The sequence below is a fragment of the Capricornis sumatraensis genome, chromosome 15, assembly GCF_032405125.1.
Source record: "Capricornis sumatraensis isolate serow.1 chromosome 15, serow.2, whole genome shotgun sequence".
NCBI classification, from domain to species: domain Eukaryota; kingdom Metazoa; phylum Chordata; class Mammalia; order Artiodactyla; family Bovidae; genus Capricornis; species Capricornis sumatraensis.
In genome coordinates this window covers 63,273,198-63,301,155 of record NC_091083.1, presented here as the reverse complement: position 1 = coordinate 63,301,155, position 27,958 = coordinate 63,273,198, and the positions used below count along the sequence as shown (strand labels likewise).

The following is a 27,958-nucleotide window of genomic DNA, read 5'->3' as shown; positions in this document are numbered from 1 at the left end:
AATACAGACAAGAAACATATCACTGTGGTTGTTTCTGGGAAGGAGAGGAGTTAGTAGGGGAGATTATATTTATTCACAGATATGTAGATCAAATTAAGATGTACAGGGTGAATTGTATGGTATGTAAATGGTGGTTCAGAAAAGCTGTTAAAATCTATAAAATAAATAAAGGAAGAGAGAAAAGAAGTAAAGAAAGAGAAAGAGAGAGAAGGAAGAGAGGAAGAATCAGGGTGTCCCAAGTCCCAGGAAAATGCCTGTCTCCTGTCCCCTCTCAGGACAGGGTGGTCCGGCCCCATGCCTGCCTAGCCCCTAGCCTCAGCCTCAGCCAAGCCCCAGTGTCCACCTTCACTCTCAACTTTAGTCTGATCTCCTACCCTGGTTTCAGGCCTTGCCCTAGCCTGGCCGCGTCCCAGCTCTAGCTCCAGCCCCGTGCCCCCTCACTCCCGTCTTCAGGCCTCTACCTCTGGCCCTAGCCCCCATCCTGGGCACTAGCTCAAGTCCACCTTTTCATTTCGCCCCCTCCCCCCCTGACGGAGCCCAGCTCAGGCTGGTTCTGGGGCTCACCCCGGATCCCCAGCCCACTTGGGTCCCCGCCCAGTCCTGCAGCTCAGCCCTGGTCCCTGCCCCTGCCCCGTGTCAGGGTGCCAGTGCCCACCTGTTGTGGCCCTGCAGCCGGTGGAGCTCATGGCCCTGCAGCAGCAGCTGCTTCTCCAGCTTGTTGGTGGACAGTGAGGTCTCCAGCAGCTGGATCTCCATTCGGGATGTCTGGTTCAGGACCTGCCCCGACAAGGGAGGTGGGGAGAGGGGGCTTTGTAAGCCCTTCAGGAGCCCTGCCCAGCAGCCACGCACTTGACCTCAGGCCCTGCCATTCCAGAAACTTGCTGACCTATTTACACCCTCTCACTCATAGACCCTAATATCGTGGTCCTTTCTTTCATTCTGCCTTGTTTCTGGAAATTCTTTCCCAACCCGTGCACAGACCATGACACCTCACTAGGCTTGTGATTATCTCAGATTTGCTCTTCCCCATCCCTGTACATGGCAGTTCCATTCCTCCTGCCATGTATGTGGGAGGAACCACCCTTGACCTCCCCCCCCAATATCTAATCCGTCAGCAATTAGATATTTGCTCCACCTTCCCAGTGGCTAAGTGACCACTCTCCTGCCCCTCCATGACCCGCTTGGCCCTGACCTCCATCTCTCACCCTGTGTCCTGTACTGGCCTCTTCACAGGGCTCCCTGTCCCTGACCTTGTCCTCTACAGGCCGCTGTCTGCCTGGTAGTCTAGGGTAGACTTAAAATGTGGACCCTCTGCTCAAAATCCTCCTGTGGCTCCCACCTCACATGGTGGTGGCTGGCAAAACCCTGTAATGCCCCCATCACCTCTGACGTTGGCCCACCAGTCTCCCTGGGTCAATCCAGCCATACTGGCCTCCTTGATGTTCCTGGAGCTTGCCAGCTCTGTTCCACCTCGAGGCCTTTGCACATACTGCTCTCCCTGTTGGGAAGGCTGTTCTAGTAAGCCTGACCCCAACCCTACCTTCCCAGCAGTGCCTTCCTGGCTGTATTGTCTAAGCTTGCAACTTGTCCCTCTCGCCACTCCGGGCACACACTCTCCACCGGTCATCTCGTCCTTGCTATTTTCTCTCTGGCACTATCACTGTCTCATACACATGTTATTGATCCTGTTTGTTTTCTTGGCGCTCATTAGAAGGAAGCTCCAGTGGGGTACGGATGCATACCTATTTTCTTTACTGCTGTAAACTAGAATCAGGCATCTCCAACAGTGCTTGGCACATAGTAAGGTTTAAGAAACACGTGGCCTTTTGTCCGCTGTCTTTTCAGCCATTCATTTACTCACCCTCTCGCTTATATTCCTGTCCCTTTCCTTCCTCCCTCTCTGCTGTTCCCTGTGGCCTCCTCTTTCAGAGTTGTTGTCCCCCTGAGGTCTAATAAATAGGTCTAATTTGTTATCCACATTTTCCTGAAGCACTGTGAGCCCCCTGAGAGCAGGTGTGTGTGTGCTGCTGAATCCCAGCTCGGACCGGACATGGGAATCACAGAGGCAGAAGAGCCAAACCCAGTGTTTACCGTCCGCCCTCTTCCTGCTCTGGGCTCATGACCTGGTGGGAGACAGTTCTGTGATGGGGTCATCAGGGAGGGATCACAGGGGGCTGCAAGGTCAGAGGAGGCTCTGACCTTCCCCAGGGACAAGAGTCAAAGCAAGATGACTAGGGTTATGAGCCAGCCTGGCCAGCCATGGTGCCCCCAGTACCACCCCCTCACCCTCTAGTACCTGAGCCTCCACGTCAGTCAGCTTGCGGGTCTGGGCGGTGGTCTGGGTCAGGAGACTGGTGCCCAGCTCCAGCATGGTGGCTGTCTGGTTCTGGACCATGTGCTGCTGGGCCTGTGCCAGCTCCAGCCTCAGGTTCATCTGGATGTACCTTTCCAGCTGTGAGGAGATAGACGGTGCACTGGGGTCATGGGTAAGGGTTAGGGGAAGCTTCCTGTCCCTTCCTTATGTCCCCTGGAAGGACATAGAACAACTGGGGGAGGCCTTGATGCCAAGTCAGGCTGCCATCACCTCTTGCTTACTTTATTTGTTGCTTTCTCCTCAACCTCTCTGCCTCCATCCTTGTCCCATACACAGCCCATTCTCCACTCAGCAGCTGGAGGGATCCTGTTAAACTGAAGTCAGATCACACTTCTCCGCTCAGAACTCTCCCAGGGTTCCTATCTCACCAAAGTCTTCCTTGGAAAAGTCAGGGAGGAAAAGCCAAAGTCCTCCCTGACTGCAGGTGCCTTTATGACCTGGTCTCCGGCTACCACTCTGGTTTCCTCTCCTAGTCTCCCTCACTCCACTCCAGACACCTTGCCTCTGTGACATCCTTCCAACACAGCAAGTATGACCCTACCTCAGGGCCTTTGAACATGCTATTTCCTCTCATCTGGATCCTACCACCCCACACCATCTACAAGGCTCACTCCCTCATGTCATTTCAGTTCTCTTCCAACCCCTTATCATGTCCCAGCTTTGTATTACGTATTTATTTGTTTATTGCCTTTTAAAACTTGCCCTTGACATGTTAATGCCATGAAGCCAGGAGCTTGGTCTTGCTCTTCACTTTATCTCCATATCTAGCACAGTGCTTAACATACAGTGGGTGTTCAAAAAAAAAAAATGTGTTCAATGAGTCACTAAGAGGGGAAGCAGCAATTGTCATCATAGTCCCCAGTCATGCCCATGACTTAGCTTCGTAGGACTGAGCCAACAGCCGGAAAAGGGGATGCATCTTTCCCTATACCGGAGTTTGCAAGTCCATCCATCAAACCGGACTTTTATTTTCTGGCCCCCTCCATCTGTGAAATGGAGTTGAACTGGCCAGTCTCCAAGGGTCCTCCCAGCTCAGATATCTTGGGATCTGACAAGCTAATGTTCATTTCTTTGACAGGGCTGCTTTTTCCCAAGAGCAGGAGAAGCTGGCATGAGACCAGGATCAAATTGCAAAGGTGAACGGCCTGTTCTCAGGGCTCAGTGCCTGAGGACAGAGAGCCGGTGCCCCTCCTCCACTCGCTCTCCATTGGGCATATTTGCTGGCCTCTCGCCACTATCTCGGTCCCCCAGCTCTGGCTCCTTCCCACCCTCTGTCACTCAGCCCTCCAGGAGGTCCAACAGGGCAGCTCCCAAGGTCCCTGGGAAGACTGGTGCTTCCCAGGGAGATGGGGTGACCTTGGCTGGGAGTCAGGCTTCAGCTGCTTCTTCCTTAGTCTCTTCACCTCTCTTTCATCTCAACTGTCTGCTCCCATACCTCCTTCACCTCTGCGCTTTCTAAGGGGGCATGGCTCGTTGTAGTGCAATGTCAAGTCCTGAAGGGGGCGCAAGTGGTGTCGATCAGAGCCTTGCTTCTTAAAGTGCGTCCTTGGGGCAAGCATCACCAGGGAGCTTGTGAGAAATGCAAGTTTCCAGATCCAGACCTACAGAATCAGAAATTCTGGGGAGAGACTCAGCCAACTGATGCTTGCTCAAGTGGAGAGGTCACAAAGAGGGCTTGAGGACCAGGGAGATAAGTGTGTCTGAACTTCTCAAGCCTTTGTCCCTTTGACCCCTTCTTTCCTCACCTGCCCCAGCCTCTGCAACAGGCAAATGTGTCCAAGGGTCCGTCGTTAAAAATTAAAGACAAAAAATATCCTTGACTCCACAGATTCCCTCTATCTGTGTCTCCAATTTCTCTGCTCACCCCCAAACAACATAACTTCTTGAACAAATTATCTCCATTTTCCCCTCCCTCTCCATGCTTACCTTTAAAAAATAGTATTATTATGGTGTTCTTCACACACACACATTCACACAGCATAAATAATAGTATAATAAAATCTGTGTATTTACTACACTCAAGAAAAAAAATACAACCCATATGGTTGAATCCTGTGCACCACTGACCTGTCCCCAGCCCTGGAGAGACTCTTTAACACACCTCGTTGTAACTGTCTTTGATGAGGGTGGTCAGCGGACACTTCTGTGTCCTCAGCTTACTCTCCATCTCAGCAGCAGTCACACATGTGGCCACTCTCTTTTTCTGGAAGTACTCCCCAGGTATACCCTCCCCTAGTTTTCCTTCTCCCCTCCCTATTCCTTCCCCCTCCCCTCCCATACCCCCTATCTGATTCCTTTTTCAGGCTTCTTGGGGGGCTCTCATGCCCTAGTCCCCCTGGGTATTCTCTCTGTAGGTCACAGGTGCCTAATCGGGGACCACCGGGCCTATGAAGAGAATTCAGGGGGTCCATGTACTTGGGTGAAAGAGTAATTACATTTTTCTTTTTTGTTCACTGCTGCTGCTAAGTCACTTCAGTCGTGTCCGACTCGGTGCGACCCCATAGACAGCAGCCCACCAGGCTCCCCCATCCCTGGGATTCTCCAGGCAAGAACACCGGAGTGGGTTGCCATTTCCTTCTCCACTAACCTGTAATAAAAATTTGGCATTTCCTTCAATTACGAGCCAAGGTCCCAAATCATAACACTGTTAGCCGATCCTACAACTGGGCTTCCCCATAGCTCAGTTGGTAAAGAATCCGCCTACAATGCAGGAGACCCCAGTTCAATTCCTAGGTTGAGAAGATCTGCTGGAGAAGGAATAGGCTACTCACTTCAGTATTCTTGGGTTCCCTGGTAGCTCAGATGGTAAGAGTCCACCTGCAATATGGGAGACCTGGGTTCGATCCCTGGGTAGGGAAGATTCCCCGGAGAAAGGAAAGGCTACCCACTCCAGTATTCTGGCCTAGAGAATTCCAAGGACTGTATAGTCCATGAGGTTGCAAAGAGTTGGACACAACTGAGTGGCTTTCACTTTTAATTATGAGCAGAGATTCCAAATCATAACACTGTTAGCTGATCCTGCAACTTCATTACCAACAGAAATCACAAATATTTCCTATCACATAGATATTACAGTGTCATAAAATACCGATCATGACTTCAGAATAATGGACATTCTCAAACCCACCACTGGGTAATGTTACAACTACAGCACATTATAATCACAATGTCACTAGGTGTTCTTATTTTATGCATTTGAAAGCAATATTCTGGACTTCTCTTGTGGTAGAGTGGATAAGAATCCGCCTGCCAATAAAGGGGACACGGGTTCGATCCCTGGCCCAGGAAGACTCCTGGGAGCTACTAAGCCTGTGTTCCCCAACTACTGAGCCTTCAAGCTCTAGGGTCCACAAGCCACAAGTACTGAGCCCTCGTGCTACAAGTACTGAAGCCTGTGTGCCTACAGTCCATGCTCAGCAACAAGAAAAACTACCACAATGAGAAGCCCACATACTGCAAATAGAAAGTAGCTCCTGCTCTTCACAACTAGAGAAGAAAGCCTGCAGGCAGCCACGAAGACACAGTGCAACCAAAAAAATATGTAAATTAGAAAAAAAATTTTTTTTAAGTAATATTCTGAAAAAGTATCCATAAGCTCCACCCAGGACCAGCAGCCCAACTCCCCAAACTGAGACCCAGAAAACTTGCCTAAGATCACCAGCTGATGGCCTGGGTTTCAAGACTCCCTGCCCCGGGGGCTCCTCAGGTCTGCACAGCAGGGCTGGGGCCTCAGGGTAGCTTGGGGTCCTGTCTAGTAATGGGAACCCTCTAAGCACTCTGATTAGTCCCCTATTTGTTCTGTGGCTGCAAATGACTGGGTGGGCGAAGGCCACCCACAGCTGGGACCCATCACCCAACTTGCCATGTCCACTCGTGGGCTCTAGGATGGTAATCTGGGCAAGAAGGACCCCAGTTCAGCCAGCCTGCAGCTCTGATGAGTAAATGTCAGCCTGTGTGTGGGGGTTGGGTCCAGCCCAGGGCTCAGGCACCAGCTGGAAGGGTGGGAAGGGAAAAGTCCTCATGGAGGGGCAAACCCCAGATGCGATCTGCCCCAGCCCTCCAGCCCCCCAGTCCCACTCAGGATTGGACCTGCCCATTCTCTGTCACCCTCCTGCTGGTAAACTCTCAGGGCTGAGATGGGAAAGAGGGGGCCTGCATCTCCACCACACCCCTCCCCCCGCCTGCCGCCCCCGGCCTGCAAAGAGGTTGATCTTTGGCCCTTGAGCTGCCCCCTTCTCGCCTTGGCCCTGAGTTTGGTTCTGGCTCTGCTACCCCCAAGCGTGGGCCTCTAGCAGTTGAAGGCTGCCTTTCCCTGAGCTTCACTTTACCAACCTGTGACACAGGGACAGTAAACCCTGCTTCTTTTGTGGGAGGAAGCATTTGAAAAGGGCCTTGAAGGAAAGGAAATAGTTTTGATAGACAGAGCCTGGGGGAGGAAGGAAGGAACTCTGGATAGAATACAGCTGAGCACATAGGCAGGAGAGTCTCAGTGGCCAAGGAGATCTGCTGAAGTCTGCTTTTTCCCTGCATTATCTAAATGAAAAAGACTTCATCTGGTAAATGGAGAAGCAATTGTGGCCCACTCATCCAATAAACTCTACTCAGCAATAAACAGGAATGAATTACTGATGCATTCAACAGTAAGGAGTCACCTCCAATTAGACTGCATTGAAAAAAGCCAGACTTAAAAGGCTACAGACTGTGGGATTCCATTCATACGACTTTCTGGAACAGTCGGAATCACTTGTCGCTAGAGGCTGAGGCTCAGGGGTGGGGATTCACAGCAAAGGGACACAGGGGAACTTTTGGGGGATGTTGGTAATATTTTTTATTGTGTGATGGCGGTTACATGACGATATACATTTGTCAAACTCATAGAGTTGTACATTAAAACGGTGAATTTCACTGTATGTGGACTATATCTCAATATAAAACAAATCCACCAACACAAGGTTCTATAAAATGTCCCATATAAAACATGTGTTATATAATATGTGTTATATATAAATATGGGCTTCCCTGGTGGATCAGATGGTAAAGAATCTGCCTGCAATGCAGGAGACCTGGGTTCAATCCTTAGGTTGGAAAGATTCCCTGAAGAAGGGCAGGGCAACCCACTCCAGTATGCTTGCCTGGAGAATCTCATGGACAGAGGAGCCTGGGAAGATACATTCTGTGGGAAACGTATGTTATAAATGTGTTTCCTCAAACTAATCCCTCACCTTCTGAATTTCATTTATGTAGTCAAAAAATTATTTCTTGAGTACCTATTAAATGCTAGATCCTGTTTTAGGTACTCAAGAATAAGGAATGAACAAAACTGGCAAGCTTTCTGATTCCAGGACACTTCCATTGACTATATCAGTTAAATTCCAATAGTGACGAGTGCTACAAAGAAAATAAGACAGGGTAGTGAGCGGGGTCAGGGGCATGTTTAGCCACAATGGCAGGGAAATGCTCAGCAGAGAGGGCCATCTGAGCTGAGCCGACGTGAAGAAGCCAGCTGTGGGAAAGTCGGGAGGAAGGGAATTCCAGGAGGGAAAGGCAGTGCAAAGGCCTTAAGGTGGGAATGTGTCTGGTGTGTCAAGAGAATCAGTAAGATCAATAACAACGATATGCCCTTCCTGTCTCTTTCGTGGAACTGGTTCACATTTGGGAAAAGCATTTTGTCAACTACAGATAAAAGCCAAGGCAGAAAGAAAGAGTAGTGCCTTATGTATGATGAACCTGGGCTTGAATCACAGCTCTTTAGCTAAATGGCTCTGTGACCTTGGGCTATGTGACCTCTACCTCTTTGGGCCACTTCTCTAGAATGCAGATAATCGTAGCTCCTATCTCCAGATGGTAGGCAAGATTCCAGGCATGATCCATTTAAAAGGCCTAGAGCATGAATACATAATTGACACAGGAACAATTCTGGTATGTCTGTATAAGTCTGTATCAAGGGTTACCAAGCAGCTATTGAAAAGAATGAGGTCGACCTTCATCAAGATTAAACGTGAAAAGATGTCCCAGATACACTCTTGAGAGAAAAAAGCAAGATACAGAACACTACCTACAGTGTGGACCCATTTGTGTATAAGAAATCCCAGATGATGTGTTTTCATGTGTACTCAGATAAAGGTCTGCCTCCCTGGTGGCTCAGAGGTTAAAGCGTCTGCCTCCAATGTGGAGACCTGGGTTCGATCCCTGGGTCGGGAAGATCCCCTGGAGAAGGAAATGGTAACCCACTCCAGTATTCTTGCCTGGAGAATCCCATGGACGGAGAAGCCTGGTAGGCTACAGTCCATGGGGTCGCAAAGAGTCGGACACGACTGAGCGACTTAACCCTTCACCCTTCACCCTTCACCCGGATAAGGTCTAGGAGACACAAACTAGTAACCGTGGTGCTTTGCTTCAGGGAAGGTGATTACAATGGTGGTGATGGTAATGTTTTGTTTTTGTTTCTTATATTCTGTATCTCTAAATTGTTTCTATTCTAAAAAAACAGAATGAGATTGTATACAGGTATTAGGTAGGTAGAACAGGGAAAAGAAGTCCGAAATGGTGGTGGCTACAAGACAAGGAAGGGAAAAGCCCGTGAAAGAGGACCTCAGGTAAAACAAACGACACTCCTGGCTGGCCCAATTTACATAGGACAGGCCCAGGGAGAGAGAAACATGTAAATAGAGGAGCCAAAGCCAGGTCTCTCTCCCCCCCCCCCCGCCCCCCCGCACGCTGGGGTGCGCTCTTCTCCCCGTGTCTTTGGATCGACATGCCCTCACGTCTCGAAGATGGATTTTCCTGCTACCTTCTAAATAAAATAGAGCTGTAACACTGATTTATCTAAGAGCTATAACACGGTCCATTCGAGACCTGAGAGCTATAACACGGTCTATCCAAGACTTGAGAGCTGTGACTCGCCGAGGGGGCTTTAATGTCCGTCACTCCAAATCTTTGTTGTGACGAGACAAAGAATCGAGGAACACACACTCGCGTGACACAGGCGTGCTTCATTTTATCATGCTTTGCAGATATTTCCTTTTTTCTTTTTCTTTTTTTTTTTAACAAATTAAAGGTTTGTGGCAATTCTGTGCCAAGCAAGCTTGTTGGTTCCATTTTGCCAACAGCATTAACTAACTTCATGCCCCTGTGTCATATGTTGGTAATTCTCACAGTATTTCTTTTTCATTATATTATATTTTTATAGTGATCTGTGATCAGGCATCTTTGATGTAATTACTATGAAAGATTATGACTTGCTGAAGGCTCAGATGATGGTTAGCATTTTTTAGCAATGAAGTATATTTTAATTAAGGCCTGTACTGTAAAAAGAAAAAAAGACATAATGCTATTGTACACTTAATGGACTACAATATACTGTAAAAATAACTTTGCAATGCACTGGGAAACTAAAAAATTCATGATTCTCTTTATTGCAATATTCACTTTATTTTCAGCAGTTTGGAACCAAACTCTCAATATTTTCAAGGTCTGCCTGTACAGATATAATTACTATAATACTGAAAAGCCAGTATGTCAGCCAGGCATTCTTAACAGCTATTCCTGGATCCCTGAGGGATCTGTGAATAGAATTCAGGGAATCTGTGGACTTGGATGGGAAATAGTTTTGTTCAGTTTGGTTTTTTATTTTGCTAATCTCTAACTGAAAGGAGCTTCTCCTACAGTGATGAATGTAGGCCACAAATTACTGCAGCGGTGGTAGTACGCGTGACGGTCACCAGCAGACATCACAGATAATCCCGTGTCTCTCTCCAGTGGACAGTTATGACATACTGTTTATACTTATTACAACTTCAAAATGATGGAAGGGGGACTTCCTGGCAGTCCAGTGGTTAAGAATCCATCTTCCAAGACAGGAGTTGTGGATTCATTCAATCCCTGGTCAGGGAACTAAGATCCCACATGTCATGGGGGCAACTAAGCCCGCACAGTGTAACTTCTGAGCTCACGTGCTCTGGAACCACAACTAGAGAAGCCCAAACGCTGCAGTGAAGATCCTGCATGCAGCAAGACACAACACAGCCAAAAAAAAAAAAAATGACAGCAAGTACTAGATCCACCAGAGGTCTTGTTATTCAACAGACTAGTACAGAAGTACTATATGACTGTATCACACATCTGCTCTTTTTTCTTTTAATTTAGTTGTTAATCGGAGTATAATTGCTTTAGAATGTTGTGTTAGTTTCTGCTGTACAACAATGTCGATCAGCTCTATGTATATATCCCTTCCGCCCCTGCATCCCACCCCTTTAGGTTGTCACAGAGCTCCGAGCTGAGCTCCCTGCGCTGTGTAGCAGCTTCTCACTAGCTATCTATTTTACACATGGTGTGTGCGACTCTCTCATCACACATCTGCTCTGAAAAATATTTGATATCTGTATCTCAAGGCAATATATTTCCTTTGTAAATCTATGCGTACACAATTTTTTTTTTTTTTTTGACTGCACTATCTTCATTATTGCTTGCGGGCTACACAGGCTCTAGCCGCACAGGCTTCAGTAGTTATGGCACAAGGGCTTAGCTGCTCCAAGGCATGTGGAATCTTCCTGAACCAGGGCTCAAACCCAAGTCCCCTGCATTGGCAGGCAGATTCTTAATACCTGGACAACCAGGGAAATCCTGAAGCATGTAATTATATATGTTTAAAGACATTCTTCTGAGAGAGTCTGTAGATCTTTATCAGATGCCAGAGGGACCCAGGGCACAGGAAAGGCTGAGACTCTGAAAACCCCTCCCACACACATCTCTGCACGAGTGGACACTCAGTGGGCCACTAACTCTGGGTGCAGGGCCTTTGCTAGCAGTTCTTCTGGTGCTTGGAAGGATGTCTGGAAGTTTCTAGGTGTTCCATGAATATTTGTTAAGCTGAATGAATGGATAGATTGGACATCTCCCCTCCTGGAAGAATTAGCTCTGAAATAAACTACCCCATGTAGATCTGTGGTATAGCCACTGGCAAACAGAACAACAGGAAAGCAGAGAAGTGCTTTTATAAAACCATGGAACCCCAGCCTGAGCTGCCTCGTGGCTTGCCACTTTTCACCTTTGTGCTTCCATTTCGCCATCAGTAGATGGGGTGGTAACAGTACCACTGTATGGGGTTGGAGTGAAGAGGGAAGATGTGGACCTCGTAGAAAAGGGCCCAAGCAAATGGAGGCTCAGACATGCAGAGTCACTTCCCTGAGGTCACCCAACAAGTTGGCGGTTGCTGGATTCATATCCAGGTCTGCTGATTTGAGAGGCCGGGAGGTCAGGTCCAGTGAGCAAGAAAGAAACTCTAAGCATATACCAGCAATGAATAGGCTCCTATCCGCCTGCTTCTAGTCTATACCAATATCAGTGCACCATTCCATACCCTGCATCTTTTTCCTTAATGTGATTTGGAGATTGCTCTATGTTCATCCAGAGGAACTTGCCTTGCTGTTTGAAGTGCCCCACCGTTTGCTCCTCTGGTCCCCTATCACTGGGTCTGCAGGTCATTTCCAGGCTTTTGCCATCACATCAGGGCTGCTGGGAACATCCTGCCCACTTGTCACTAATCCCTCTGCAAGGCTGCTTGGCGATAAATCCCTCAAACCATAGCAGCCGCTTTAAAGGATAAGGACACTTGAGATTTGGACTAACTGCTCTGGGCAGAGGGTTGTGTCTGTGGTTCTCACACTGCGTTTGAAAGTGGGTTGCTGGGGTCTGTCCACAGAGCCAGGGTGTTATCTACTCAAATCCTTCAACACACATCCACATGCCCCAATCTCAGGGGCTTCCAGAGCTTCTCCTGTCAGCTCTCTTCGGACTTTCAGTCTGCCCACAAGTGTCACCTCCTCTGATGGCCACCCCATCAAAGGTAAGTGCACCCCCAGCCCTACTGCACCTGCCATGACTGGTTTTGTCACAGCATGTCACGTGTCTGAAATCACTGCAGTTGTTTCCTATTCGCCTGTCTCCCACCATGGGAATGTCAGCTGCAGGAGTACAGGGGTGCCCTGTTCATGGCTCTACCCTCTGTGCCTCAAGGAGTGCCAGTAGCTATACCAACTCAGTAACAAATAAGAGGGGCTCAGTAACCATTTGTTAGAAAAACCCAAATAGGTCCGTTCTATGTAAAGGGCACCAGATTTCCATGGACTATTAGTTTGGGTGCTAGAAATAAGTTTGGAGACTCTGACTCAGCCCCAGCTGCCCCCTGGATCCCTGTGAGAGGCATGGCCAGAGGGGTCAGAGAGTTTGGAGAGACCACTAGTTCAAGGGCAGGAAGAAAAGGGGAAGCTGGAGGGAGGGGAGAGGAGCAGAGGGAGGCTCACAGCAAGGGAGGGAGCCAGTTTGAGGCATCTGAAGGAGAAATTTCCAGAAACCTGACACAGTCTTGGGGCTCATTTGTCTGTTGAGCAAACTCATTCAGAAGCACTGGACCCATGCGGAGCACTGGGAGGAGAGCAGTGACTACAGGAGGCTCATTCCTGCTTCAGAGGTGGTGCCAGGCATTGCCCCGAGGGCCTTATTTGGTCTGTTTAGATCTTGACTTGTCTCATTGCCCCCATTTCACGGCCAAGGAAAAGGAGCACAGAGAAGACGAGCCCATTGCCCAAGTCTCACAGCTTGTGAATGGCAGAGGCTGGCTTAGGACCAGGCCTTCGGGCTCCTGAGACCACGGCTGTCACCACTTGGCTTGCGCTTTCTCCCTCCTGAATCTCTTGCTCTGGAGAAAGTTGACCACCATGTCCTGAGGACCCTCAAGCAGCCTGAGAACCCATCTGGAGAGGAACAGAGGCCTCCCACCACGGGCCTGAACTGCCCTCCCAGCCGTATTCTGGGGCCACCTTAGAGGCTGATCCAGTCCCAGTCAAGCCTTCAGGGGACCACAGCCCCAGCTGACACTCGAGTATAACTGCATAGAGAAAAGACCCAAGTCAGAACTACCTTATCAAGCTTCTCCTGATTCCTGACTCCCAGAAACTGTGAGAGATAATAAATGTTTGTGGGTTCAATTAACTTGCTGAATGAAAGTGTTAGTTATTTGGTTTGTGTCCGACTCTTTGCGACCCCATGGACTGTAGCCCGCCAGGCTCCTCTGTCCATGGGGTTCTCCAGGCAAGAATACTGGAGTGGGTTGCCATTTCCTTCTCCAGGAGATCTTCCCAACCCAGGGATTGAACCTGGATCTCATGCATTGCAGGCAGATTCTTTACCGAGCCACCAGGGAAGCCCAGCTTACTGAATGCCTTCAGTTCAGTCAGTCAGTTCAGTTGCTCAGTCGTGTCCGACTCTCTGCGACCCCATGAATTGCAGCACACCAGGCCTCCCTGTCCATCACCAACTCCCGGAGTTCACTCAGACTCACGTCCATCGAGTCAGTGATGCCATCCAGCCATCTCATCCTCTGTCGTCCCCTTCTTCTCCTGTTCCCAATCTCTCCCACCATCAAAGTCTTTTCCAAGAGTCAACTCTTCGCATGAGGTGGCCAAAGTACTGGAGCTTCAGCTTTAGCATCATTCCTTCCAAAGAACACCCAGGACTGATCTCCTTCAGAATGGACTGGTTGGATCTCCTTGAAGTCCAAGGGACTCTCAAGAGTCTTCTCCAACACCACAGTTCAAAAGCATCAATTCTTCAGTGCTCAGCCTTCTTCACAGTCCAACTCTCACATCTATACATGACTACTGGAAAAACCATAGCCTTGACTAGACGGATCTTAGTTGGCAAAGTAATGTCTCTGCTTTTGAATATGCTATCTAGGTTGGTCATAACTTTTCTTCCAAGGAGTAAGCATCTTTTAATTTCATGGCTGGAATCACCGTCTGCAGTGATTTTGGAGCCCCCCAAAATAAAGTCTGACACTGTTTCCACTGTTTCTCCATCTATTTCCCATGGAGTGATGGGACCGGATGCCATGATCTTCGTTTTCTGAATGTTGAGCTTTAAGCCAACTTTTTCACTCTCTTCTTTCACTTTCATCAAGAGGCTTTTTAGTTGCTCTTCACTTTCTGCCATAAGGGTGGTGTCCTCTGCATATTTGAGGTTATTGATATTTCTCCCGGCAATCTTGATTCCAGCTTGTGCTTAATCCAGCCCAGCGTTTCTCATGATGTACTCTGCATAGAAGTTAAATAAGCAGGGTGACAATATACAGCCTTGACGTACTCCTTTTCCTATTTGGAACCAGTCTGTTGTTCCATGTCCAGTTCTAACCGTTGCTTCCTGGCCTGCGTACAGATTTCTCAAGAGGCATGTTAGGTGGTCTGGTATTCCCATCTCTTGAAGAATTTTCCACAGTTTATTGTGATCCACACAGTCAAAGGCTTTGGCATAGTCAATAAAGCAGAAATAGATGTTTTTCTGGAACTCTCTTGCTTTTTCCATGATCCAGAGGATGTTGGCAATTTGATCTCTGGTTCCTCTGCCTTTTCTAAAACCATCTTGAACATCAGGGAGTTCACGGTTCATGTATTGCTGAAGCCTGGCTTGGAGAATTTTGAGCATTACTTTACTAGCGTGTGAGATGAGTGCAATTGTGTGGTAGTTTGAGCATTCTTCGGCATTGCCTTTCTTTGGGATTGGAATGAAAACGGACCTTTTCCAGTCCTGTGGCCACTGCTGAGTTTTCCAAATTTGCTGGCATATTGAGTGCAGCACTTTCACAGCATCATCTTTCAGGATTTGAAATAGCTCTACTGGAATTCCATCACCTCCACTAGCTTGTTCGTAGTGATGCTTTCTAAGGCCCACTTGACTTCACATTCCAAGATGTCTGGTTCTAGATGAGTGATCACACCATCGTGATTATCCGGGTCGTGAAGATCCTTTTTGTACAGTTGTTTTGTGTATTCCTGCCACCTCTTCTTAATATCTTCTGCTTCTGTTAGGTCCATACCATTTCTGTCCTTTATTGAGCCCATCTTTGCATGAAATGTTCCCTTGATATCTCTGATTTTTTTGAAGACATCTCTAGTCTTTGCCATTCTGTTGTTTTTCTCTATTTCTTTGCATTGAATGCCTTAGGGTGACTTGTTCTAGATAAGTACTGTCCTGCTTTCGCAGAGGTCACAGAGGTCAGACACTCTTGCTCACAGGTGGCCCACCCCTCTTGCCTGGCAGATGGAATCCCATCCTGTCACCTTCAGGCTACAGTTTCCCAATGGAACTAACTAGTTTTATTTTCCCAGTGGAAATAACATTGTATCTGTGGACTTGACGGCCAAGGTTGGCCCCTCCTCTGCCCATCTCCAGCCCCTCCCATCCCCTTGGGCCCACACAGGCCCTGACCCCTGGGCTCAAGGCAGAGGGGATTTGTCTTGTTTTTTTCAAGCAGCCAGGCCCAGCCCTCCTCAGCTGTTTTCCTCCCTGCAGAAGATTCTGTTGATTTCCTTCTGGGTCAGGGCTCAGCGGAGTGAGTGGGCAGGGAGCCAGGGCTGGAGAATGTCTTGCACCAACAGCCTGTAGAGGAGGATGCGCTTTTCAGCTCTTAGCTTAAGTTGCAATTCCCGATTCCCGGCACAGGCCTGGCTCCGCCCAGCTTCCAGCTGCAGCGTTGTCTAGCGGGCCTGGCACACGGCACTGAGAGTCAGGCGCTGGTTCCATCACTGCTTTGCTGTGTGCTTTCTGGACCAGTGACCGAGCTTCTCTGAGCCTCAGTGGCCTCATCAGAAAATGGGGCTGATTTCTCCTCGCAGAGGGGCTGGTGTGGGCCAGCCTGGATGTGAGTGCTTCTCGTTAGCTGGGGCAGGGCAGCCAGGGCCTTGGCCTCAGCTGTCCCTTTATGGTTGTCTGTGTCCAAACCTTGATCTTGGGAGGACTGTCAACAGTGAGGCCCAGCAGATGAGTCCTTCTTACTCTCCCAAGTGTAGGAGCTGGGAGTTTAAACAACAGGGTGATGTTTCCTGCTGTTGCTCACCTCCCCGCCACTTGGGCATCAGCCCTTACCTGGAGTGGGATGGTGTGTCCATTTTGCTTGGCAAATGTCTACTTAGTGCTTATTATGTGCTGGACACTGTTCTAGCCACTATGTGTGTGAAATCCCTGTTGCCACCCTCTGTGGTAGGTGATCCTATCAACCTATTTTACAGATGAGGCACAGAGAGGTTAAGCCACTTGTTTAAGGACAAACAGCTCACCAGGGGCAAGTCCAGGCTCTCTGGGAATGATTCTCTTAGGCTACACTTCAAAGCTGGCGTGGCTGAAGTGACCAAGTGACAGCACTTCCCCTCCTCCACCGCCCCAGCTCCCCCTGGGGGAAGGGAGTCAAGTGCCCTCTAGATGCAGGGAAGCCTTGCTGGAGTATCTCCCCCAGGTAGCACCAGGCTTTCCTGTCTGAGGAACTCTGGTGGGTAACTCTGCCCTTGTCTGGTCTTCCTCCTCTGCAGGCTGGAGGGAAAGAGCGATTGCTCCCCACTTGAAAAATGAGTTTAATCCAAGACCCAGAGAGGCCAAGCGTTACCCACAGCTGGTAAGTAAGGAACTGAATCCAATGGCTAAGCTCTTTCTGCTCACCCGTCACTGGTGGGAGAGGCTGACCCTGAAGACAGGGTGACAGGGATAGGACCAAGGTCAGGCAGGGAGGAGAGGAGCAGGTCCAGATGTCCACAGCCACTGCCCATCACTGGGGGCGGGACAGAAAAGTGGCCACGTCAGTTTCCAGCACCCCAGAGCCTCAAGAGCAGGGTAAGATCTGGGGAGGCTGGTCTCATCTGGGCCACATTCTCCTAACTCTCTGCATTCCAGCCACTGTGAACATTTTTCACTTCCTCGAAATCTCTTTGCTCTGTTATCTCTCAGGGCCTTTGCACTTGCTGGTCCCTGTGCTTGAAAAGTTTTCCCCTTCTTTTCCTTGCCTAAGAACTCCTAATCTACTCTTTAGATCTCAGCTCTGTTCTTCCTGGAGCCATTCCTCCATCGAGGTTGGGCCCCTTATTATTTACTCCTAGAACAGGTGAGCCCCTTCTTCACAGCATGTGTTAATATCGGGATTGATCAGTACACATAAGAAATAACCAGGTTAATGTCTTTGCTGCTGCTCCTGGAGGCAAAAGACCAAGTCTTCTTGCTTACTGTTGAATTTTCATCATCTGCACAGTGAGTAGCATGTAAGCTCACAGAAAACATCAATGGCTGCTGCTGATGCTTAGTCGCTCAGTCGTGTCCAACTCTTTGCGACCGCATGGACTGTAGCCCGTCAGGCTCCTCTGTTCATGGGATACTCTGGGCAAGAATACTGGAGTGGGTTGCCATGCCCTCCTCCAGGGGATCTTTCCAACCCAGGGCTAGAGATCCCAGGTCTCCCACACTGAACGCGGATTCTTTACTGTCTGAGCCACCAGGGAAGCCCTAACATCAGTGGAGGGGGTGATTAAGCACGTGGAGGAATGAACACTCCACCTGGCAAATTAAGTTCAGAACTGTGCACACATGTGTGTGCACACAATTCCAGAGTTTCCTAGCATAAGGACACATGGCTTTTTCATGAGTTTCCTGACGTGCTGTGTGTCCTCTCACCACTAGGGAGAAGAAGCAAAGTTGTCCCTGACATTGACCCTGGGATGAATGTAGTCAAGTCACTCCCCCCGCCCAGGGGAGTGTACCCATCTGTAAAATGGGCAGCAGAGAGAGGCCGTCTGTGATAGTGATTAAGAGTGTGAAATCTGGAACCAGTTTGCCTGGGTTCAAGCCCATCTCCCTCACCTCCCAGATGTATAAACTCTCTGGGCCTCAGTTTCCCCACAATAAGTGGGGATCATAACAATCCTCACCCTTCAGGATGTCATGAGGTTTAATGAGACATGCTTGTAAAACATGTGTACTAGTGCCTGGCACAGAGACAGTCCAGTATGTGGAGTCGCTACAACAGTGCAGTGGCTCCAGAAGACAGAAGAAGCCGTAGCAGAATTTCCGATTTCCCTACAAGCAGATGTGGTGCCAGACACGCTCCCAGGCCTCAGCAGGCACTGGTTATTTGGGCCTCACAGCAAACTCAGGCATGTGCTTACCACGTCCCCAGTTCACAGAGGGAAAAACTGAGACTCAGGCTTTTCCCATATTTGCAGAGCTATAAATCTCACAGACACAAGGTTGGGCGAACAAAGGCTAATTGTAGAAAGAGATGGACAGTGTGACCACTCTACAGGATGTGGGAGGGACCTGGAATCAGCAACATAGAATTCACAGTAGCTATCTCTGGTAGGGGAGGGAGGCAGGGGCGGGGCAGGGGCTTAAAGGGATTGGTAAAATTTTGTTGCTTAAGCTGGGTTTTAGGGACAAGAAATTTCATCTGATCTTTCTCTCTACCTTTTCATCCATCTGAAACATTTCAGTAACCATTTATAATGCACAGAATGAGCAGCAAGGAAATAACCAGGGGATAGTGATGACGATTTTTTTTTCCGTCTGTATCTTCACACAATTCCATATTTCTAAATTTTTGCACTCTGAAAATTAGTCAAAAGCTGAGGAAAACAACTAGGGCTGTTGGCAAGAGGTAGAGCTGGGATTGGACCCCAGGTCAGCATGACTCTGGAGGAAGAGGCCCCAGCCTCTCAGCTGCAGCCTCTCTCCAGCTCATCTCTTTGCCTGGGGGGCCCACTTACAGCTTTTGCAGAGCTTTCCTGTGGGGGTTCCCCTCGACTGCCTGGGAATCACCTTCCTTCCTTCAGCCTCATTTAGCAGACCGAGTGCTGGACTGGAGTCAGGAGCGAAGGGCCGCAAGTCTCCGCCATCCTAAGCTTCTGAAGCTCTGTTTCTCTGTCCAAGGGATGTAGTTTTACTTTCAGCCTCAAGCCCCAGTCATCTCCTCACCTGCCTGCTACCCCACCAGGTCTCTACATGCTTTACTTCATTTTGTCCTCACCTGAGGTGCTTGGCTTCATGCCCCACTACTTCGAAGAAGAGGAAACCGAGGCCCAGGGAAAAGAAAAAGGGACTTTCCCAAGATCAACAGGCAGGATGCAGAAAAGTTGGCATTCCTATGCTGATTCCAAGATGGATTCTTTTCCTGGGCCGAGCATCCTCAGTATGTTTTCCTTTCTTTCTTCCTTCTTTTCTTTTTTTAAAGATTAAAGAAAAATGTGGACCATTTTTAAAGTCTTTATTGAATTTGTTGCAATATAGTTTCTGTTTTATGTCGTGGTGTTTTGGCAGCAAGGCACGTGGGATCTTAGCTGAAAGGTAAAGTCTTAACCGCTGGACTGCCGGGGAAGTTTCCCCAGTGTGTTTACAACAGCTGGCTTTCCTGGGCTCTGTCAGACACTGTCTTCAGCCCTGCATGTATATTAATTCATTTAATCTCCATGACAACCTGCAAAGTGGCTTCTACTATTGTCCCTGTTTCACAGACAAGAAAATTGAGGCACAAACTGGCAAAGTGAGAACACACAGCAGCAGCAGAGATGGGATTCAGATTGAGTCAGTGGGACCCCAAGACTCACACTCGGTTTCTGTCGGATTTACCCTAGTACAAGGAGGGAGGTTGTAACAGTGAGGAAGCCTAGATGGAGGTTTGGAGTCCGCTCAGTTCTCAAGGGCTGTCCTTGAAGACTGAGGTGCTATGTGAATCTTCTCTGGCAGAAGTTCTCCTTGGCCGAGGGCCTCCTGGGCGAAGGGGAACATCGAGCCCCTGTGAGTTTCCCCTCTGGTGGCCAGGGGCCTCTGCTCCCCAGGGCCCAGCTGGGTACCCAGGGACCAGGACACAATGGATGGGTCTTGTCGATTAGCCAGGAACTGGTCTAAGTGCTGAGAGTGTGGTTTCTGGCATTAGACAGTCTAAGTGTGAATGTGACCCACCTTTCCTGGTCATGGGACCTTGGGCAAGTCACCTCACCTCTTGGTGCCTCAGTTTTTTCATCTGTGAATGGGCAAGCAATCTTCCTTTATAGACTCATTGTGAGAATTCAATGCAATCATTGTCCCAAGGCACAAAGGACAGTGTCTGGCACACAGGAAGGGCTTCATAAATGCCAGCCATAGCTCCTGGTCTGTTTCTTGATCCTACCCTCTCGCTGGGAGGCAGTATTTTAAATTCCACTTTGCAGAGGTACTACTTGAGACAGGTGGCTTCCCCAGGGCCCACAGCTGGTCGGCGAGCCCCCTGGGACATGGCCCCTGATTCAGGCTCCATTCCAGGCATTTCAGAGCCAACTCCAGGGCTAAGCAAACACTCAGAGGCCAGAGTCTAGGCAGAGGTGCAGGCTTAAGGGCAGACCTGGGGCCTGTTTTCTCACATTTCCCCTTCAAAGAGCAAAGGGGAGAGAGGATCTGTGTATCTTCCAGCCCAGACTGAGCTCTGGGGACCGGGAGGAGAGAGCCAGGAGTATAGGGCTGGCCGATTCCTCTAGGGAATCCCGCATGAGGGGCCACACTGCCACTGCTCCGTGGTCATCCCTAGGCCCAGGGCATCTGTGCCAGCTGTTTCTAGGCTCCTTTCTTGGAAAAGGGAGAAGCATTCTTCCAAGAAGCAAATGCTGTTCTCCCCACCCCCTTCCCCAGCCCCAAACTGTCTAGAGGAGCCAGCAGCGAGGTTAGGAAATCAAACCCCAAGACATTTTGTTCGGCAACCGAGATCCATTTCTTGTTTGGATAACCAAAGGCCGAAAATGCCAAGAATTTACGGGCAGTCTGGGGAGGCCAGGGCAGTTAGGAGTCCTGGCCAGTTTGGGAGGATCTTGGGCTGGGCCAGGACCCCACGCTGGGCTCCCGCTGGATGCTCTTCTGACCCACATCCAGCCAGGCAAGGCCTTACGACCACTGGGCCGAGGGGCCGAGTTATTCTGAGGTTTGACGTCAGGGTCCTGGAGAGAACAGCAGAGGCTGGGGGGCTCCTGTCCAGCCCTTGACCCTTCCCTGCTTGGCTTTGGGCACAGAAGGGGAAGAGAAGGAGGCCCCAGCTTAGCCTCGCTGGGAGTGGGGTGCTGGCCATAGTGCCGGTAAGTCCTCCAGTGTGGATGGAGCATGCAGACACCCTGGGAGGTAAAGGCAGGAGAGATGGATGGCATAGGAGTGGGCGGACCAGGGCGAGCCTGAGTGCGAGGCAGGGAGAAAGCTAGGGAGACGCCAGCCAGACAGGAGAGAGAATGAGAGCGACAGACACCCGCAGACTTAGAGAAGGTGAGTCAAGCCACCGTGAGAGCCACAGGACAAGAGACAGAGAGACACAGAGATAGAGAGAGAGAGGCGGAGATGCACAGGAAGACAGGCAGCCAGGGCTAGCTGTCCTTGGTACAGACGAGAAAGTAGCGGGCTCCCAGGTTTGGGGCTCAGAGTCTGCCCCGCTCCTGGGACCCTGGAGACCCAGCGGAAGCTCTGCTGCCCTCAGATGCTGAAGGTGGGACAGGAGCCTGGAGACTTGTGTTTCCTCACGCTTCTCATGCGACCAGGGCTAAGACTGGCACTTCCTGATTGAGAGGCCCGGGGCGCTGGGGGATGACAGGACAAGAGTGGGTCTTTATTAAGCACCTGCTCTGGGCGGATGCTTTCTGGGCTCTGCCTCTCTTAAACCCACATCAAATGTCAGGAGTAGGTGCTTTCACTCTCTTGTCTCAGACACACAGCAAGTATTCCTGAGTGTGTGGTGGACTCAGGAGCCAGGCACTAACCACTGGAATGCACAGCCCAGCAAGGGATGCCTGCTCTCCAGCTGGCTCTGCCCCCCCGCCCATTCCCCTCAACATTCCTGCTGCAGCTCTTCACCCAGATGAAGGAGTGGAGCAGAGCCAAGAGCTGATGTGCAGCCCACCGAACTGATGGCTCCAGACATGAGTCACTGGGACAGAGGCTTCCAGGAGGAGGGGGAGGGGGAGGAAAAGGAGACCAGTGGGAAGAAGGGAAGAGGAGGGGTGTGTGGAGGGGAGTGAGGGAGGAGAGAGGGAGCAGGGATGGGGCACCCCCATGCACCTTGAGCACAGGCGGACTATCTGGAGGAAGACAGTGGGTATTAGGGAATTTGGGATTCTGGAAGGGAGCACCCCACTGTCTCAGATCTGGCCTCCCCGACCTCCTTCACACCCTCCAGAGTTGTAGGAAGAACCCAGACTTTGGAGAAGTGGACTTTGGGTCTCCCTGCTGTGCCATTCTGGCAAGTTCCTTCCCCTCCCTGGCCTCTCAGTTTGCTCATCTGTACACTGGACTGGGAACAGGGAGAGGGGCTGGGGGCATGAGGGAGGGAGGCTCTTCTCTGCAGCTTCCCAGCTGAATGAAACTTGCTGAGAGCTCGGTCTGGGAGGCCAGTCTTCCCCAGTCATTCCCGATGGCAATGGTGATGAGACTATTTTAAAACTCATTTTTTTTTTTTTCCTCTTCTGAGAGATTGTAGCAGAAGCCAAAAAGAGGCCCTCAAGTTTCAAAGATTCTGAGATAAGCCCAGACCAAGAGAATGCATGAGAGAAGAGCCAGAGGAAGGCCATGGTTACAGAAGGTAGCAAGTATGCCTGACTGGAGGGAGAGAGATGACTGTCCAGGTGCCTTGTACCCCTGAGCCAGGGGCCCCGTGTCTTATTTGGGGAAGGAAGGACTCAAGAATTTCAGGATTTGTGTTTCTTTCTGGGGAGAGTTCCTCATGGAAACAGCCGACATTGATTGAGAATTTACTGTATGACAGGCGCTGGGCCAAGGACTTCCTATGCGTTATCTCATTAAACCTTCTTAGAGGTAGGTAATGTTGTCACTGTATTTTATCGGTGAGGAAACGGAGATTCAGAGAGGTGAAGCAACTTGCCATAGGTTACACAGTCAGAAAAGGGCAGAATGAGTCTCGAATTCAAAAAGTTGGGCTCCAGAGTTGGGGCCCTCACCTTCCAGGCCGTGCTGCTGCCTAAAGAGGTGATGGGACCCAGAGAAAAGTGATTGCTGTTGGGGTCTGACCTTGGGGCAGGCTCTACTGGTACAGGGTGACCTGGCAGTAACCCAAAGACCAAAGGGCCTGAAGGGAATACTCAACCCAAGGATACTCAGGAGATGGCAGGACAAACCTTTGCTTGGACCGCAATAGAGACTGGGTAAGACTGGGAACTGCAGAGAACACCAGCATGGACAAGTGACACTCCCTGCCCCAAGTTACCTGCCACCCTTGGATTGACTTGACCAGGACCGCGGTGCAGGGCTCCTATAGAGATGATGCTGAATTAAGTAATAGCCAGTTGAGCTACTGTATCCTTGCCCAGGTGAGTTACCCATGCAGCCGAGAGGGGTGAGTGAGCGGTCTCCCTGATCCTCGCAGCCAACCCCCTACTATACTGTTGTTGTCTCCACTTTGAGGAAGGGAAAACTGAGCCTTGCTCATCCACAGCCACGTGGCAAGTAAGTTCTGGGGCTGGGATGTAAACTAAGATCCACCTGATTCCCACATGGGAACTCTTTAGCCCCACAGGGCTCCATGGTGAGCCCTGCCCAGGATTATCAGGCTATGTGGACGGATATCTGGAGAGGACACTCCACTGCCAGATGAAGAGGTGAGCTAGGTGACCTCCTAACCTGAAACTCACTGGTTTAAATCCATCATCTGGCTCAACCAATGTTATCCAAGCACCAGGCACCCAGGGGAGTTGAAGATGGATGAGAGGGTGAGGCTTGGGGTAGAGAAAGCAGGTGCAAGGTGAGAGCAGGGTCCAGGAGAGAGGTGACAAGAGCCAGGGCAGGGAGGAAGTCAGGAGGATGAGCTGAGAAGCTGAGGGGACAGGATGGATAGGACCTGCTGCCTGGGAGTGGGGTGGGCTTAAGGACACCCCAGGGCCACAGACCACCTGCTGGCTGGGTGGTACTACCTTCAGCAGAATAGGTGGGGGCTGGGGAGGGAAGATCTCAGTTTCAGGCAGCTTTGGAGTTGAGAAACTGTGAGCCCTCAGAGGGGAGGTCGGGAGCCCCTCAGACGTTGGTTTGGTGTCATCATGGGGGTAGGGGGAGATGGTGCTGCGGGAGTGCTGAGAGGGCAGCCCTGAGGGTTGTGCCACAAAGTGTGAGAGGAAACAACAAACAGAGACTCTGCCCTGGGAAACAGCAACATTTCAGGAGGAGGGGAGGAGCAGGAGTGGCCTGAGAGATGGGAGGATCATTGTGCATCCATCCATTCAACAGACATGTATTGAGTGCCTACTACGTGCTGGGCACTGTTCTAGGCCCTGAGAACCCAGTAGTAAACAAAACAGACTTGGCCACTATCTTCTTGAAGCTCACAGACCAAAAGAAATGTTTTTAAGAAAAGGTGGTAGTAGGTGCTAAGGGAGAAAACCAAAGCTGGGTAAATAGACCATAAGGAGGGTGGCTATTTTAAATGTGGTGGACAGGAAGGGCCTTTCCGAGGAGGTGACATTTAAGTAGCAGACCTGAGGTGCTTCAGGAGTGAGCCCCATACATGTCTGGGTGAGGGGTGTGGCAGCTAGCAATGATTTTCGCTCAGTAAGAGAATAACTAAAGAGAATGGAAGCCCCAGGAGGGTTTTGAGGAGAAACTAACCTAGCTTAGGTTTTAACAGGACCCCTCCTCTGTCTGCTGAATACAGAATGGACTACTGGGGTCTGGGTAGAAATGGAGCCTGGGACAGCCGTTGTGATGACCATCCAATAGGAGCTGGAGGTGGCTGGTCCAGGATGGAGGTAGGGACAGCAGTCAGAGTGGTAGATGAGGACTGGCTGATGGAGACCGTTTCTGGAAGGATGATATTGGTTAGTGATACTAAATGTGCCAAGAGGTCAAGTGAGATGAAGGCTGAGCCATGGCCTCTGGATTAGGAAATGGGGAGTGGGAGGCTGCTTCGGGAAAGGATGGGGTGAAGGAGGAAGTGGAGGCAGAGCGAGTAGACTTCTGAGAGCCAGGCCAGAGTCAGAAGGTGTGGGCCGGAGAAGGGTCTCGTTCTCTCTCCTCCTCCTTCTCCGCTTCCTCTTTCTTTCTTTCTTTAACATGGGAAATGCAATTAAAGACTGAGGGGAAGGAACAGCCTAAAGAGAGGAGTTGGTAGAGACACAAGAGGCATGGTTGGTTAGAGGAGGTTCAGGGATTGCAGGGGATGCGAGCCACAGGTGTGAAAGAGTGACTCTGGTCCATGGAGGAACCCTTCCTCTGAGCCAGAGAAAGGCCCTGGGGACTGGTGGGTGCATGGGTGCATAGGTAGGCCCCACGTCTCTTTGAAGTAGGAGATCCGTGGTCTGGTGAGAGGATGGGCACAAAGTGAAAATGGAGGCTGAGGAGGAGACGAGGCTTGGCATGACCCTTACAGGACTGGAAACAGCTGCCTGTAGACACACAGATTTCAAGGCAGCATGGAGCCCTCTGGGATCCAGTGTATGAGGCCAAGAGCTCCCTTGAGGGGGGACCTAAGCGTGGGATGGTGGCAGCTGTAAGTGTTGCAAGGTAAGAGGGGCAAGTAGGCAGCGACTATGAGAAGATGGTGAATAGGAGGCTGAGGGGATAGGTGGTCAGGGCAGGAACGAAACAGGAGTTTAAGTGTGTATTCGAGTATGTGCACAAATCAGCTTGGTTAGATAAGTGTAACTCTCTACCTGGGAGATGGTCAACCCAGGGTATGCAGAAGGCCATCCTTTAGAAAACAGGAGGAAGCCACCAGAACTCTAATTTACGTGATTTCATGTTATCTTCTTAAAGTTTTCATTTGTGTCATACCTAGTAAATATTATATTAATAAGGTGCACAAATACTAAATAAATATGCATGTACCGGGGGAGCGACACATTGTTTGCTGACCAGGCAAACAGTTTGAACAATTTGAACCATGGGACAAAGAGGGACTGCTCCCCATCTTGGACATCATAGGATGCTTTCCTCACCCCACCCAGGGCTGAACCTGCTTTGTTCACCTCGGTTTCTTGCCTAGAGCCTGGCACACAGTAGATGCTCAGAATATCTGCTGAAAGAATGAGGACAGGGGATCCTAGAGTAGCCCCAGCATTGGGCCAAAATGACAATGGGGCCCTCAGCCCCCTCATCTCTGCCACCCCATATCCAGTTCATCAGCAGAGCCCATTAACTTCCCCTTCAGAATATACCAGAATCTGACTGGCCACACCCCCTCCTGCTGTCCTGTATCGGGTCACGCCTCCATCACTTCTTGCCTGGTCTCTTCCTTGGGCTCCCAGCATTAAATCTGTCCCTTATAGTCCCTATTCTGTTAAAACCAACTCAGGTGTGTCTCGCCTGCTCAAAACCCTGCAATGGCTCCTGTGAAACTCAGAGGAAGAGCCAAAGTCCTTCCGGTGGCCCTCAAGGCCCAACATGGTCTGCCCTCCCCTCACCTCTTGGATTTTGTCCCTCAACCCTCTATTGCCCTCCTCTGCTCCAGCCATGCTGCTGTTCCCCAGGTACCCCAACTACATTCCCACCACACAGCCTCTGCACTTGCTGGTCCCTTGGCTGGAAATAGCCTCCCCCTAGAAACCTTCCCAGGTTGCTCCATCACTTCGCTCATTCTCTGGTCTCAAATGTCACCTCCTCTGAAAAATCCTCTCTGATTATCTGACTTCAAATCGCCACCTCTGGTCACTCCTTGCCTTTTTCTTTCTCACTTTGCTTTACCTCCGACAGAGTACATCTTGTTCATCCCTTTACTGTCCCTTTCCTATACTGGTCCAGAAGGGAATGTACTCTTCTGCTTACTGTTGTATTTGCTGCTCCTAGGACGGGACTGGTCCACACTGGATGAATGAATGGCAGTTGGGGAGTTAGTTTCCAGTTCTGTCTTCTCCCAGTCTTGTTGTGTGGCCTCAGACTCATCTCTGCCCCTCTCTGGGCCTCATCATTCCAATATGTACAATTCAGAGGCAAGGGACCTATTAGCCTGGCCATCTGTGTCCAGGGCCGGGCTCTGGGGTAGATGCTCCACCTGCTGTTCACTGCCCTCACCCCGCTGCAGACCCAGCCCTTACCTTCTGCAGCCACTGCGTGTTGTTCTCCAGCATTTTTTCCAGCTGTCGCATCCGCTGGCTCGGCCAGTCTCCTAGGTTCAGTGCGGCCGCCGGGGAGTCCCTCTGGAGACTGTTAGAGGCCCCGAAGGCCTCAGGCTCGGGTGGGCAGGGCTCAGGCTCTGGCAGCACGAAGGTGTAGCTGCATTGGCCGTGCTGGACTCGGTGGGCCCGGCGGCGCCCGGTGGCCTCCTGCCCTCTCCGCTGGGCCACGGTTGTAGAGGCCACAATGAGAAGGAGGCCACCCAGCAGCATGGCTGGTGGGGAGGGCATCCAGAGATGTGGTGATGGTGAGGGGTGTCGAGTCAGAGCCCTGGGGCTGGGCCTGTCCACCACCTATCTCCGTGCCCTGTTTGCACCCGCCGCTGGCCAACAGTGGCCAGGCTTGCCTGCACAGACGCCGCAGCTGCAAAGCCCTGTTTGGCCAAGCTCTGTCCAGGCGGCTATTTATAATTGTTCCAAATACCACAGCTGCTCTGCTTCCTCCCACCGCCTCACGTTCCCGCCCCCAGACACGCCCTCACCTCTGCTTTTCCCTCTTTCCCTTCCTGCCTCCTCGCGCGTGTCCACACACTGCTGCTATGTCCCTCCACTGGCTTGCTCTGCCTGCCTCGCCTCTGGGTCCTTTTATGATCCAGTGGAGGCCTGGCCCCCCTGCCAGAGGGGAGGAAAGAAAACAAGACACACACACACTCACACA

General features: G+C 50.4%; 1 protein-coding gene across 1 annotated transcript in view; it reads right to left on the bottom strand.

Annotated features, from left to right (window-relative positions):
• ANGPT4 (angiopoietin 4) overlaps window positions 1-27,531 on the bottom strand; it is a 44,283-nt gene extending 16,752 nt beyond the window's left edge. Inside the window, exons 1-3 of the mRNA XM_068987491.1 lie at window positions 27,223-27,531; window positions 2,297-2,452; window positions 656-777 (exon numbers count right to left, since the gene is read on the bottom strand). Coding sequence (XP_068843592.1) covers window positions 656-777; window positions 2,297-2,452; window positions 27,223-27,531 — 587 coding nt within the window. The remainder of the gene's footprint in view (window positions 1-655; window positions 778-2,296; window positions 2,453-27,222) is intronic.
• Between the last annotated feature and the right edge of the window lie 427 nt (window positions 27,532-27,958).